General features: G+C 37.6%; 1 protein-coding gene across 1 annotated transcript in view; it reads left to right on the top strand.

Annotated features, from left to right (window-relative positions):
- Positions 1–6,839, top strand: part of MRC1 (mannose receptor C-type 1) — a 113,879-nt gene extending 107,040 nt beyond the window's left edge. Inside the window, exons 27-30 of the mRNA XM_027559833.1 lie at positions 2,392–2,505; positions 3,073–3,237; positions 4,700–4,741; positions 5,702–6,839. Of these exons, the coding sequence (XP_027415634.1) occupies positions 2,392–2,505; positions 3,073–3,237; positions 4,700–4,741; positions 5,702–5,952 (572 nt within the window). The 3' untranslated portion in view covers positions 5,953–6,839. The remainder of the gene's footprint in view (positions 1–2,391; positions 2,506–3,072; positions 3,238–4,699; positions 4,742–5,701) is intronic.
- Positions 6,840–13,449: the final 6,610 nt, after the last annotated feature.

The following is a 13,449-nucleotide window of genomic DNA, read 5'->3' as shown; positions in this document are numbered from 1 at the left end:
TATAAAGTACATATTCTTTCTCATGCGCAGTTACTGAATTCTCTACCCAGTTAGTTTAGTGGTCAGCTAGTGATGTAACGTATTTCCTTAGTGCCTAGAATGAATAAGTTTTCTGGGTTTTACTGAGGGGCTCTGTCTGAAGACATGTCTTCAACATTCATACATGAAGTTTAAAACTCTACCTTAGCCTTCACTTCCTGTTTGTGCAGACTGTCAAGGTCAGCCAGAGGTGAAAATGTAGAGACTTTTCAGATCTTCCATGGGCATGCACATAGTCCTGGGCATGCACACACTCCAGTGCATGTCTGTGGCCTTCTAGATTCCCAGGAATAGGTCGGTGCTTCTTAAAGTTCCCTATGGACATTTTACTCCACAGTCTTTCCTTTTAGCTTTTTCATTAGCTTATTGTTTCCCTAAAATGTTATCCCTGCTTCAGGCAGCTATACTGTTAGATTATTGCCACTGTTAATTTTTGACAAATTCCCCCAAGGAAAATGCTGTTTACATTGGATGAGCTCTGAGTTAGTTCAAATTAAGGCAGGTTCTGCCAAGTGAGGTTTTCCAGGGAACTGTCAGAGATCAAATAATGGAAATTCTCTGAGAATGTGACTTGGAAAGAACCCCAATCCCATTCTGACTTTCCCAGTGTCTTCTTGGTTTCTGGTCTTCAGTGTGATTTTGAGGCTTTTGGCTTTTAAGGCAATCACAGAGCTAGGGATAAGACTATGGGATTAGGACAAGTTAAAACATCATGAAGCTCACTTTCCTTACTGAGAGTCAGTCATTTTTCTTGAATAAATACTTCCTGGACTGTTACAAGCTGTTGGTTAACTTTCAGTGTTCTGAAAAAGTTGATTTGAAAAAAAATTAGTGTTCTTATTGCTTTTGTAGGAGAGAGGATTTTCAAGGGTTCTTCCTCTGCCATTCATTATGATGTCACTTGAAACCTCCTTTTTTAAATTAAATGTTTTTTCTTTTATGTTGCTAAATATTTTTTAAAAAATTCTTGGCAGTGGATATGTAGAAACTTTGTTTTCAACTGTAGATAACTATGTTTTCCTATAAATAAAATGAATGATTCACATTCATCAAAATATATCCCATATATATTGAAATGGCTATCATCTGTGAAATATATTTTAAAATAAAATATGAAATGATGCAACGAAAATAGTCAGCAAGGTCCCAGTCATGTGGGATGCAGGCATGTGGTTAGGTATAGGGCAAGATTCAGATGCCCAGATCATGCCATGACTTTGCCCTCCACTCTCATTAAGATCTTGAAAGATCTTACCCTCTGGACTTTTAGATTCCTTATCTGTAAAATGGACTAACAGTAGTACTAACTTAATAAGATAGTTGTAAAATGTTAGTGAGATCATGTTTGTAAAGCCCAAAGCAAAATATCTGGTAGAAATAGCTTAAATATAGTTTAAGTTGTTATTATTTAAAATTCTATAAATTTATGATAAAATACAGTACTGGCACTGAAGCGATCTTTGACTGGGTATGCTAGATGCTGTAGCAGCCTTTCTGTTTCCTGTCTTCTTTTTGTACAGTCCTATACATAACAGCTGGATTAATATTTTTATAGTGCGTGCATCATTCTGCTGCCTAAAAATCTAAGTCTCCTGCCATTACCCTAAATACCCTAAATACCAGTCTCCTGCCATCTGCAGTGAGACCTAACTCAAGGCTTTTTTCACCCATTGACCAGATTCATCCAGCCAAACTGAGCTATCTATCAATGCTATTCATTTACCCCAATAGATTGCCTTATCTACCTACCTAACTACCTACCTACCTACCTGCCTTTCTATCTATTTCATATCTTATTACTATAAACCAGACATGAATTCCATGCATCTGTGAACCACCTCTATGCTTCCCTGTTTCTTTATTTTTTTTTATTCTTCCTAATCTCCGAATTATTTTCTATTCTTTCTACTTGAAATCTCATGCTCCCTAATATTTTTAAATTCTGTTTCTTGCATGCTTCCTTTAAATAGCTTCCCCTAAAACAAATCTTCTCCCTGTTTGACATGTCAGTACCTTTTTATATTTATTTTCTTTTCTAATACATTTCTTTACATGCTCAACTCATTCCTATTCACTGAACCATAACCTTCTTGAGGTATTCTGTGTTCTCCTCATCTTTGTATATCCTAAAGTGAGTTGTCCAGTGGTTGTACACAAATGATGCCTAAAAAATCATATTTTCAGAATGGAAACAAATTCTTAGAAGACAAATGTTCACCCTTTGAAATTCTTCCCCTTAAGTGGAGATAGTGGGATGATTTTCATTGCTCTTGATATCAACACAATCATTATAAAAATGTTTTCAACTACTTAAATATATTGCCATCTTGTTTATTCTTTTGTACTTTGTAGGTTCCTCTCTGGTTACCATTGAAAGTGCTGCTGAATTGAGTTTCCTGTCATATCGAGTTGAGCCACTTCAAAGCAAAACCAATTTTTGGATAGGATTGTACAGAAATGTTGAAGGTAATTTTTGCACCATGATTTTTGAATCATAAATATTTCAAAATGTTGAAATATTTCAAAGTGTTTCAAATTTGTTTCAAAACAAGTTTTCAGTTCTAGAAAATCTTGCTTTAATTAATGATTAATTTGTGAAACATTTGAAAATTCAAACTCATAGTTTCATTTGAGATAAGAACTGAATATTTAAGTGACTCACACATTAGGCTATCTTAAAAGTTGCTAAAAGGAATATCCACTGTTGCTAAGTTAAAGACAAATATTTTTAAAAATTTTATTAAAATTTTTTCTATCTTTTGCTATTAAAAAAAATTAGGGGGAGATAACTTTACATATATATACTAATTAGGAATAAATTTTCAACTGAAATTACATAAGAAACATAATTCTAAGTTTCCTTTCCTCTATTAACTAATTATTATTATCTTGCCTATTAAAACTCTTAAGTGTAAATAGCTATTGATTGTGGTGTAAAATAACATGCTTAGAAATTTCACATGAATAAGTTGAATTTATTTTAAGGGGGATTATTTTTAACTTGTAATTTTTTTGGCTTCCTCTGATAATCAGGAATGTGGGTGTGGATAAACAACAACCCACTCTCCTTTGTCAACTGGAAAACAGGTGATCCCTCTGGTGAAAGAAATGATTGTGTCACTTTATATGCATCTTCTGGATTATGGAGTAATATTCACTGTTCTTCCTACAAAGGATACATTTGTAAAAGACCAAAAAGTAAGTAAGAATTTGTCCTATGGTACATATGTTTCTAGGCTCCCTTTTCTTGCAAATATGAAGATGTTAGGTGTGGAATTACAATGTGATTACAGGTTCCTTATAAACTGTCCCTCTTTATAAGCAAGAAATCTAGTCTGCCATGATGATTAGTTCTGTCTGTCGCTTTGAGTGAGCACAAAACTTCCTGCTTAATTGAAGTAATAATTTTGGTATATGAATACACATGTGTGAAATATCCATACACATGGATTTGTGAAGTTGGGAGAAGTTTGGAGATCTAGCCTTATGGTGTATGAGAATAAGAGATAAAATATGTACCTTGACCAAACAAGAAGTGGACAGTGGGGAGGAATGAGAATTTATTAAGAAATAAATCATGTAAGACCAATTAAGTTTCCTCCTGAGATTGAATGGCAGGCCATGTCAGGACAGGGATTGGGGGAGTTAATAGTATTATGTGCCCATGATATGATATTACCTGGACATTCACAATAGTTTTATGCCATTCTACTTCACATAGTATCTTTGCCATGAGATAAAATTAATTAGATAATAGATTTAAATAAATGAACTAAATAAAGTAATACTCCATCCCCAGTGGTTTTATTATTTTGTTGTTGTTGTTCAGTTGCTAGGTTGCGTTTGAGTCCTTGTGACCCCATGGACTGTAGCATGCCAGGCTCCTCTGTCCTCCACTGTCTCCCAGAATTTGCTGAAATTCATTTCCACTGAGTCGGTGATGCTAGTTCTTCATTTGTTGACAACTCTGTTCTAAGATACTGTACCCTTTAGTGCAGTGTTGGATTCCTTGTTTTATTTTTCATTCAAATGCCTTGTAATATCTTATGCTTCAGTGAGCCATTTTCAAAACCACTAGCCTAGAATACATTATTTTATGGGTAGATTGGATAGATTTTTGTGGTATAAGTGGCTCAAATGCAACTGGGTGTTTTTTTTTTCCTGTTTTCAGATCTTCCAGTCTATTTAAACTCACCATGCAGCTGTAGGTTGCATTTATAGGAAGATAGATAGCTAAAATCTGTATATATACATACAGATTTTATCTATCTGCCCATCTATCTGTTTATTGTCTATATATCATGAAAGTAAAAGTGAAGTCACTCAGTTGTGTCTGACTCTTTGCGACCCCATGGACTGTAGCCTACCAGGCTCCTCTGTCCATGGGATTTTCCAGGCAAGAGTATTGGAGTGGATTGCCGTTTCCTTCTCCAGGGATCTTCCCAACTCAGGGATCGAAACCAGGTCTCCCGCATTGTAGATAGACGCTTTACCGTCTGAGCCACCAGGGAAAGAACCTGATATATGATATATATCATATATCACCATAAATCAAACATGAATAATTTTATGTATTTGTAAACCAAATAATGCTCACTATCTGCATGCAATTATCATGGGTCTTTATAACTATTTAATTATTTTGTTATTTTACAAACAGTTGTTGATGCTGAACCTACGCATACATTAATTACAACAAAAGGTAAGATCATCATGAACTTTTAAGTTCCATATTAGCAATACATTGATACAGTGTGTTTGCTTTAAAAACCATAATTTTCCCTTCCTACACCCATTACACTCTCTAGCCTTTGTCGTTAGGGCACCGATCACTCTTGAATGATATTCTAGAAAAGCCGGTCTTGGAGTCAGTTTGGTGTTTTTATCCCAGGTCCTGTTGTTGTTGTTGAGTCACTCAGTTGTGTCTGACTCTTTATGACTACATGGACTGTAGTCTGCCAGGCTCCTCTGTCCATGGGATTCTCCAGGCAAGAACTCTAGATCTTACTGAGGACACTAACTGCTTTGTTACACTAATTGCCCTATGAGAACCCAGGGAAGAAATTTCTCTTAGGAATCCCTATGATTTCTTTGTTTTCTTTTTTTTTAAGCAATATTTAAAATTTTAGCTTTATGGACAGTTTGAATGAATGAGGAACTGACCTCCTTCACTTATGTTGTTTGCTGCCAAAAAAAAGTAAAAGTGAGATGTGTGGCTTGCCTCCATCTCTCTTAACTTCCTACGTGCTGTTAACTAATACTCATGTGTTCAAATTTCCACTATTCGTTTTCTTTTTTCCCTAATTTTCCCCCTTGGTTGTTATTATTGTCACTGCTTTTACTATTCCATTTATCTTCATATGATGTATGTGTAAGCAGCCTTCAATTATTTTTAAAAGGTATAAATATTTTAAAATATCATACTAGCCTACTGCTGCATAGATACATGAGATACTCTTGCAACTGAATAGTCATCTGAACATTTGAATTTATCATCCACGAAATTCTATATTCGTGTCCTAAATTTCTGTTTGGGAAATGTCACTGGACAGGAAATTCATGCATTTTAGTTTTTCTAAGACAGTTGTACTGTTCTCCATGGCACTTTACTCTCTGCCTCCCTCCGCTTACCTTTTTTTAAAATATATTTACTTATTTATAGCTGATCCAAGGAAGATGGAACCTTCTAAACCGTCTTCCAGTGCAACAGGAGTAGTGGTCATCGTGGTGCTCCTGATTATAATGGGTGCTGGCTTCGCTGTGTACTTCTTTTATAAGAAAAGACGTGTGCATTTGCCTCGAGAGGACGCTTTTGAGAACACTCTGTATTTTAACAGTGGATCAAGTCCAGGAACTAATGATACAAAAGATCTCATGGGAAACATTGAACAGAATGAACATGCGGCCATCTAGTATCATGGTATGATTTAGGTATATTTGAATTTCATAAAATTATAACTAAAATGGTAAGGTCTTTTGTTTTGTTCAATGTGATTATTTCCTTTCAAATTATAATAGTACTGTATTACGCTGGTCTGTCTTTTTTCCTTTGCCGAGTGGAAGAAATAAGTGCTCCTTTTTAAGCCTGGCAAGATATTTTCACAAAAGAGGGATAATGACATTGACTACAATGTTTAAGAAGATCTTAGATGAATATACAGCATTAGTGTATAGCTCATGTCAACTGCATTCAAATACAAGAACCCCAGAAGCAACCAGCTAAGTGTCCTGAAATCATTTAAGGAGATTCCAAAGACTTGTTACCCATGAGATAGTTATTTGATAATTAGAAGACCATTTTAAAAGTCAAGTACATATAACCTCAGGTGACACAAAAATTTAGTCACCTTTTTCCTTATACCCATCTTGATTTTTTTAATTCCAGTTATTCAGAATTGTATTTGTACATGTGCAGAAAGAAAAAGGCAGCTGAGAATTTTGTCTGCCCCAAGCAAGATTTTCCAGGCTGAACATTACAAATGTGTTCTTTGTCCTGTTTTATGTATATCAGGAATGCAAAGATTTGAAATAAAAATGTAAATTTGCATAACTGTATGTAGTTAGATAATGTGAAATAAACATCAAAGACAAGGTGTATTTTTAATAGATTTGTATTTTGGTGATCTTAGTAAGTGTAAATTTTCTTTTAACTGAGATTTATTTATCCATTTACTTTACATTTTACTTGGAAAATTAATGATATTATCAGTAGAGGAATTTTTAAAATTAAGCTCTTAATGTATTTGGAAAACATAGATTGCTAAAACACTGTGCATAAAATGAATTTTTTGCTATAATGACTTGGCCTATTTCTCTGGATCTTTCCCCTGTAACACTGACTGATCTCAGAACACAACAGTTGAAGGCATTGTTCCCTAATTGGGAATTAGGTTTCTAAGGATCTTTTCCTCACTTTAACAATTCCTTTTTGCTCAAAAACTTTTCCTCAGATGAAGCTTTGTGTACACTGTAAAATATATCAGAGGTGTCGCATCTACCCCGATATCATATTTCCAACTCATCCTTGCCTTTCCCAAGGGGTTACTCACAAGCAGAAGTTCCTTACCTGAAGTCCCTAAACAGGGATCCTTAAATGGCATTAAGGGGTCTACGAAGACCCTCAAATTGTTTGCAAAATGTTGTCTCCATTTGTGTTTATACCTTTTTTTTTTTTTCCTGGGAAGAAAATAGCTAGATTTTCAAGAAAGTCCACGACTCACAAAAGACTAACAGGACTTCCCTAGTGGTCCAGTGGTTAAGACTTTGAGCTCCTAATGCAGGGGGCCCGAGTTTGATCCCTGGTCAGGAAACCAGATCTTGCGAGGTGAAACTAAAGATCCCATGTGCTGCAGCCAAAAAAACAAGAGAGAGACTAAGAAGCAGCATATTGATTAGTAAGAAGGAGTTTGCAATACCCCAACTTAATGAGGTTGTAAGCTAAGCTAAGCTAAGTCACTTCAGTCGTGTCCGACTCTTAGCGACCCCATGGACTGCAGCCTACCAGGCTCCTCTGTCCATGGGATTTTCCAGGCAAGAGTACTGGAGTGGGGTGCCCTTGCCTTCTCCAAATGAGGTTGTAAGAGGTGGGCAATTGTGAGAAAGCTTTCTGGGAACAAACGACTTTCTCTCGTGCCTTGGACAGGAGAAAACAAATTGCTTTTATTTTCTTGGTAAGAACAAAGCATGTTCCATTTGAGGACGTTTCGATGGAAACAATGGCTACAGTGTCATAGCAGTGTGTGGTTAATTATACTGAAAAAACTTTATATATGTATTTTTTTTTCTTTCAAGACACAAGAGAAACAAGAGAGAATTAGAAATATGGAAGAGGAGAAATATAAGAGTGAGCATGATTTACAAATTCTTTACACAAGTCATTTTCTTTAGAATTCAGAGCTACATTTTCACAGAAAGTATTTTGGACTTCAGACATTTGTCTCATACTTAAATGTCTTATCCTTTCAAGAAACTGTCTGTATCAGTAGGATGCTGAATACACCTCACATTATCCACTCAAACATACAATCAAATAGATGTCATCTGTATCTACGTATGTACTCAAACTCAGTAACGTATTAAGCATGGGGTGGGGGCGGGTAGAGAAGTTTTCTAAAATGGAGAAGAGCAGTTTTGTTCGCTTTTTACATTTATTTTTGGTTTTGGTGGTTGTAGTCCATTTGTTTTTTTTTTTTTAAACCAAAAATTCTTTCTGGGGATTAAATGTTTAAGTGCTCTCCACACTGGCTTTGCACTTGTTTTCATCAGAATTCAGCAGTCAGAAGATTCTTAAAGGATATTTTTTTCCCCCAGTTGAACTCAAAACAATATGAAGAGTCTTTGACTTGATCTCTAAAGATAAAGATGATATCTCTAGAGACTGGGAATGTCTTGATGCGTCTATTTTCAGTGTTCACTTGGGCATCTGTTTGTGTATTTACCTATTTGTTCATCACATACACCATCAGCATCTCATACATATCCCAGGTGTTGAGCTAGGTCTTGGAGATTCAAATGTGGGTGAGAAGCTGTGCTGGTCCATGAGAAGAAGTACACAGTCTAATGGAGGTCCAGGCACACAATCATTTTGGAGGGATTTTTTTTTTGATGTATAGTTGATGCATGCTATTATATAAATTACAGGTGTACAGTATAGTGGCTTGCGATTTTTGAAAATTATTCTCCATTTATAATTATTATAAAATATTGACCATATTCCCAATATTGTACAATATAATCTTTACAGCTTATTTTATGCCTAGTGGTTTATACCTCTTAATCCCCTACCCTTGTTGCCCCTCTCACCCCACTGGTAACTACTGAAGTGAAGTGAAGTCAGTCGTGTCTGACTCTATGACCCCATATAAAATGCATGGAATTCTCCAGACCAGAATACTGGAGTGGGTAGCCTTTCCCTTCTCCAGGGAATCTCCCCAGGGATCGAACCCAGGTCTCCTGCATTGGAGGCGAATTCTTTACCAGCTGAGTCACAAGGGAAGTCCAAGAATACCAGAGTGGGTAGCCTATCCCTTCTCCAGCTGATCTTCTCAACCCAGGAATTGAACTGGGGTCTCCTGAATTGCAGAAGGATTCTTTACCAACTGATCCATCACCATTAATTTGTTCTTAATGTCTGTGAGTCTGCTTTGTTTTTGTTCTATTCACTAGTTTGTTGTATATTTTAGATTCCATGTATGAGTGATATTGTACAGTATTTGTCTTTCTATACCTGACTTATTACTTAGAATATGGATTTAGACCCTCCAAGTCCACCTGCTGCTGCTGCTGCTGCTGCTGTTGCTTCAGTCGTATCCGACTCTGTGCGACCCCATAGACAGCAGCCCAAAAGGCTCCACCGTCCTTGGGATTCTCCAGGCAAGTCCACCTATGTTGCTGCAAATGGCAAAATTTTGTTCTTTCTTATGGCCGAACAACATTGGGTTGTATATATACCACGTCTTCTTCACCCATTCATCTGTTGACTTCCATATCTTGGCAATTGTAAATAATGCTGGTATGAACATTGGGGTACAGGTATCTTTTTAATTAATGTTTTCTCTTTTGGGGGGGATATATACCCAGGAGTGGAATTGCTGGGTCATATGGTAGTTCTATTTCAGTTTTTTGAGAAACCTCCATACTGTTTTTACACCGACTGAATCAGTTTACATTCCCAGCAACAATGTGTGAAGGTTCCATTTGCACTGCATCCTTGCCAATGCTGCGTTCTTTTCGATCATGACCATGCTGACAGATGTGAGGTGATATCTCATTGTGACTTTGATTCGCATTTCCCTGATGATTAGTGACACCGAGCATCTTTTCATGTGACTGTTGGCCATCTGTATTTCCTGTTTGGAAAACTGTATACTCAGGTTTCTGCCCATTTTTCATTTGAGTTTTTTTTGATGTTGAGTTGTATGAGCTTCCAAAATCATTTTTAACATAATCTAGTTCTTAAAGACACTGTCTCTGAATACAGTCACATTCTGAGGTTCTGTGTTAGGGCTTCAACATATGAATTGGAGAGGAAGGCACAATTCAGCCTGTAGCATGCTTCTACAACACTTTTTTTTTTTTTTTCCACTGATCATCATATTTGCAGGGTTCTCCAGACAGTGAAACTAAAAGGTCTATCTATACATCTATTTATCAATTATCTATATCTGTATATCTATCTATGTATCATCTATCTCTCATTTATCAATTACCTACCATCAGTCTATGTTATTATTTTCTACTGATTCTATTTCTTTGAATCCAACTGATATGCCATTCTTATACTGACATCACTGGTTATATTATTTGTAAATATATTATTCCACTAAACCCAAACTACATATATTCCAAATTCAATGTTCATTTACCCTGGTTCTCAAAAATGCTCATGGTCTTTCCAGCAGGACTTAATACAAGAGAAAGTTTGACAGGGGCGTAGTTGAAATAGACAGTCTGAATCTATTATGGTTACAATCTCTTATTTCTGCAGATTTAAGAAACACGACCACATGAAAATATTTCCATGGTCCCTCCCAGGGGTTTGGAAGGGACCCATGTGAGTGAGGGGCCCCAAAGGTTAATAAGCTTTATTTGTTTCATTATAGAACAACTCTTAGTATCAGGAACAGCTTCTGATAGGTGGAGACTGAGCAGAGCCTGATGAGATGATAGAATCTTGAGGTGTAAGGAAGGAAGGTAGGAATGGATGCCAGAGAGAGGAAGAACTTGGGCAAAGCCACTGAGATAAGAAACAGCTTGTTGTCATTAAGTAGTGTTCTTACCTGGAGAATCCCAGGGAGGGGAAGCCTGGTTGCCTGCCGTCTATGGGGTCGCACAGAGTCGGACACGACTGAAGCGACGCAGCAGCAGCAGGAAAGTGAGATGCACGTGGCAGGGGCTGGAGTTTAGGAATTGCCTCAAATACTGACAGGAAGTCATCTTCTGTGTGGTCCTCCCTACACCTGACCTAAATTCAGAGCATCCTGATATCATGTCAGACGCTACCCACCTGACCTGACCAAGGAAACGACCTAACTACTACTTTGCCTTAAAACACAAATAATCAAAGCTGTATGTGTGACATGGCTTAACGTAGGAAGGCCTTCAGAAATAACACTTCTTTTTGACTGAGACACTCAAATTTGGGGCCATTAAGTTACTGTAGTAAACTTAGTAAGCATTAGGATCAGAGAGAAAAGGGTGAATTGGGAGAGTAGCACTGACATATCTACACTGCCATGTGTAAAACAGAGAGCTAGTGGGAAGCTGCTGCACAGCACTGGGAGCCCAGCTCCGTGCTTTGTGACGACCTGGAGGGCTGGGATGGGGTGGTTGGAGGGAGGCTCAAGAAAGAGGGGATATGTGTATACATAGAGCTGATTCACATTGTTCTACAGCAGAAACTAGCACAACATTGTAAAGCAATTATACTCCAACAAGAAAATAATAAAATTAAAAATAAATAAAAACAGTCTCCCCCTTACCAAAAAAAAAAAAAAGAATTAGGCTCAGATATACCCCCACCCCACGACTTAGATTATATAACTACGGGATGCATAGAACAATTATTGGCTTGTCTCTATAACAAAATTAAAAGTAGAAAATTCTATCTTAATTATAGAAACCTTTGTATTATTGAGAATATAAACCACCTACATTTTTGAGAATTTATCTTCTGCAAATAACTTAAGAAAACTCTGTTGTATTGGCTGTAAATGGGTGTTTCAACACTGATTGCATATGGTAAACACCTGAGCCCCACTCCAGGCCCATGAAACTAGAACCCGGGGTGGGACTCATGCATTGGCTTGACTAGCAAAACAGAACAAACAGATAAGAACTCCCTGGGTGATTCATGAAGTTCGTGGTGACAAAATGATGTTAAATAGTACTTCCATGCAGAGAAGGCAATGGCACCCCACTCCAGTACTCTTGCCTGGAAAATCCCATGGACAGAGGAGCCTGGTAGGCTGCAGTCCATGGGGTCGCTAAGAGTCGGACACAACTGAGCGACTTCCCTTTCACTTTTCACTTTCATGCATTGGAGAAGGAAATGGCAACCCACTCCAGTGTTCCTGCCTGAAGAATCCCAGGGACGGTGGAGCCTGATGGGCTGCCGTCTATGGGGTCGCACAGAGTCCGACATGACTGAAGCGACTTAGCAGCAGCAGCAGCAGCAGCAGCAGTACATCCATGAAGGTTAATTATTCAGGATTCCCTATGAGGTCTAAATTCTTGAAAATATGAATATAGTAATGTCACTCACAATTATGGAAGATCAGTTAGTAAATTTTCTGATGTAGAAAAGCTACCCTCAATATAGTTTTATTTCTTAATTTTCTTTTTAATTTATTAACAAAGAGAGGATATGATCCAAAATAATAGCATCATAATGAGTCTTTTTTGGAGAAGGCAATGGCACCCCACTCCAGTACTCTTGCCTGGAAAATCCCATGGACGGAGGAGCTTGGTGGGCTGCAGTCCATGGGGTCGCACAGAGTCGGACACGACCGAGCGACTTCACTTTGACTTTTCCTTTCATGCATTGGAGAAGGAAATGGCAACCCACTCCAGTGTTCTTGCCTGGAGAATCCCAGGGACGGGGGAGCCTGGTGGGCTGCCCTCTGTGGGGTCACACAGTCGGATGCCGGGGACCAGCCCCGGCTGAACCAGGGTATTCGAAGGAGAGACGGCGTAGGCGAAGATCAGGAAACAATTGCTTAATTAAATGTTAATTAAAGATATAAAGAGTAATAGAATGAAGATAGCTCAGTAGGAAAATTCAGTGAAGAAAAGAGGCTGAAATGAAGATAGCTCAGTGAAGAAATTCAGTGGAGAAAAGAGGCTGAATAATTCAGCCAGAAGGTAAGAGAAAGAACGACATGGTGAGACCAAGTTTCGGTGAACAAGGCCCGCACTTTATTTTTCAAAGTAGTTTTTATACCTTAAGTTATGCACAGAGGATAATGGGGGAAGGGGTAGAGTCTTGCAGCAAACCAGGCTTTCTTCCTGCAAACTTATCATATGCAAAAGCTTAGGTGATTTGCATTATCTTCTGGCCCGGAGGCCTGTGAACATTTTAAGACCTTTTCTTCAGAAAACTTATTTTTCTCTAAAGGTGATTGGTCAGGAGCCACCCTCCAAAAGCATTAGATAAAGTTGCATTCCTACAGAGCAAAGGTGTGGTGGGCTACAACAAGAAAAAGAATTAACTCAAGGGTCCCAGGTTACAAACATTAAAGCTACTGTTTACACCAACTATATTAATCAATACACTGCCAGGGACACAGCAAGTAAGGGATATGGAAACTTAGCAGCAAACATTGGCCCAACAAGTGAAAATCCCTTCACCAATACAATTTCTAATCAATCTTTTAACTACTCAAAAGAATCTGTGTTTAGACAGTTTAGAAC

The sequence above is a fragment of the Bos indicus x Bos taurus genome, chromosome 13 (assembly GCF_003369695.1).
Source record: "Bos indicus x Bos taurus breed Angus x Brahman F1 hybrid chromosome 13, Bos_hybrid_MaternalHap_v2.0, whole genome shotgun sequence".
Taxonomy (NCBI): Eukaryota; Metazoa; Chordata; class Mammalia; order Artiodactyla; family Bovidae; genus Bos; species Bos indicus x Bos taurus.
The sequence above is the reverse complement of the archived record's forward strand: the minus strand, read 5'-3'. Positions and strand labels throughout refer to the sequence as shown.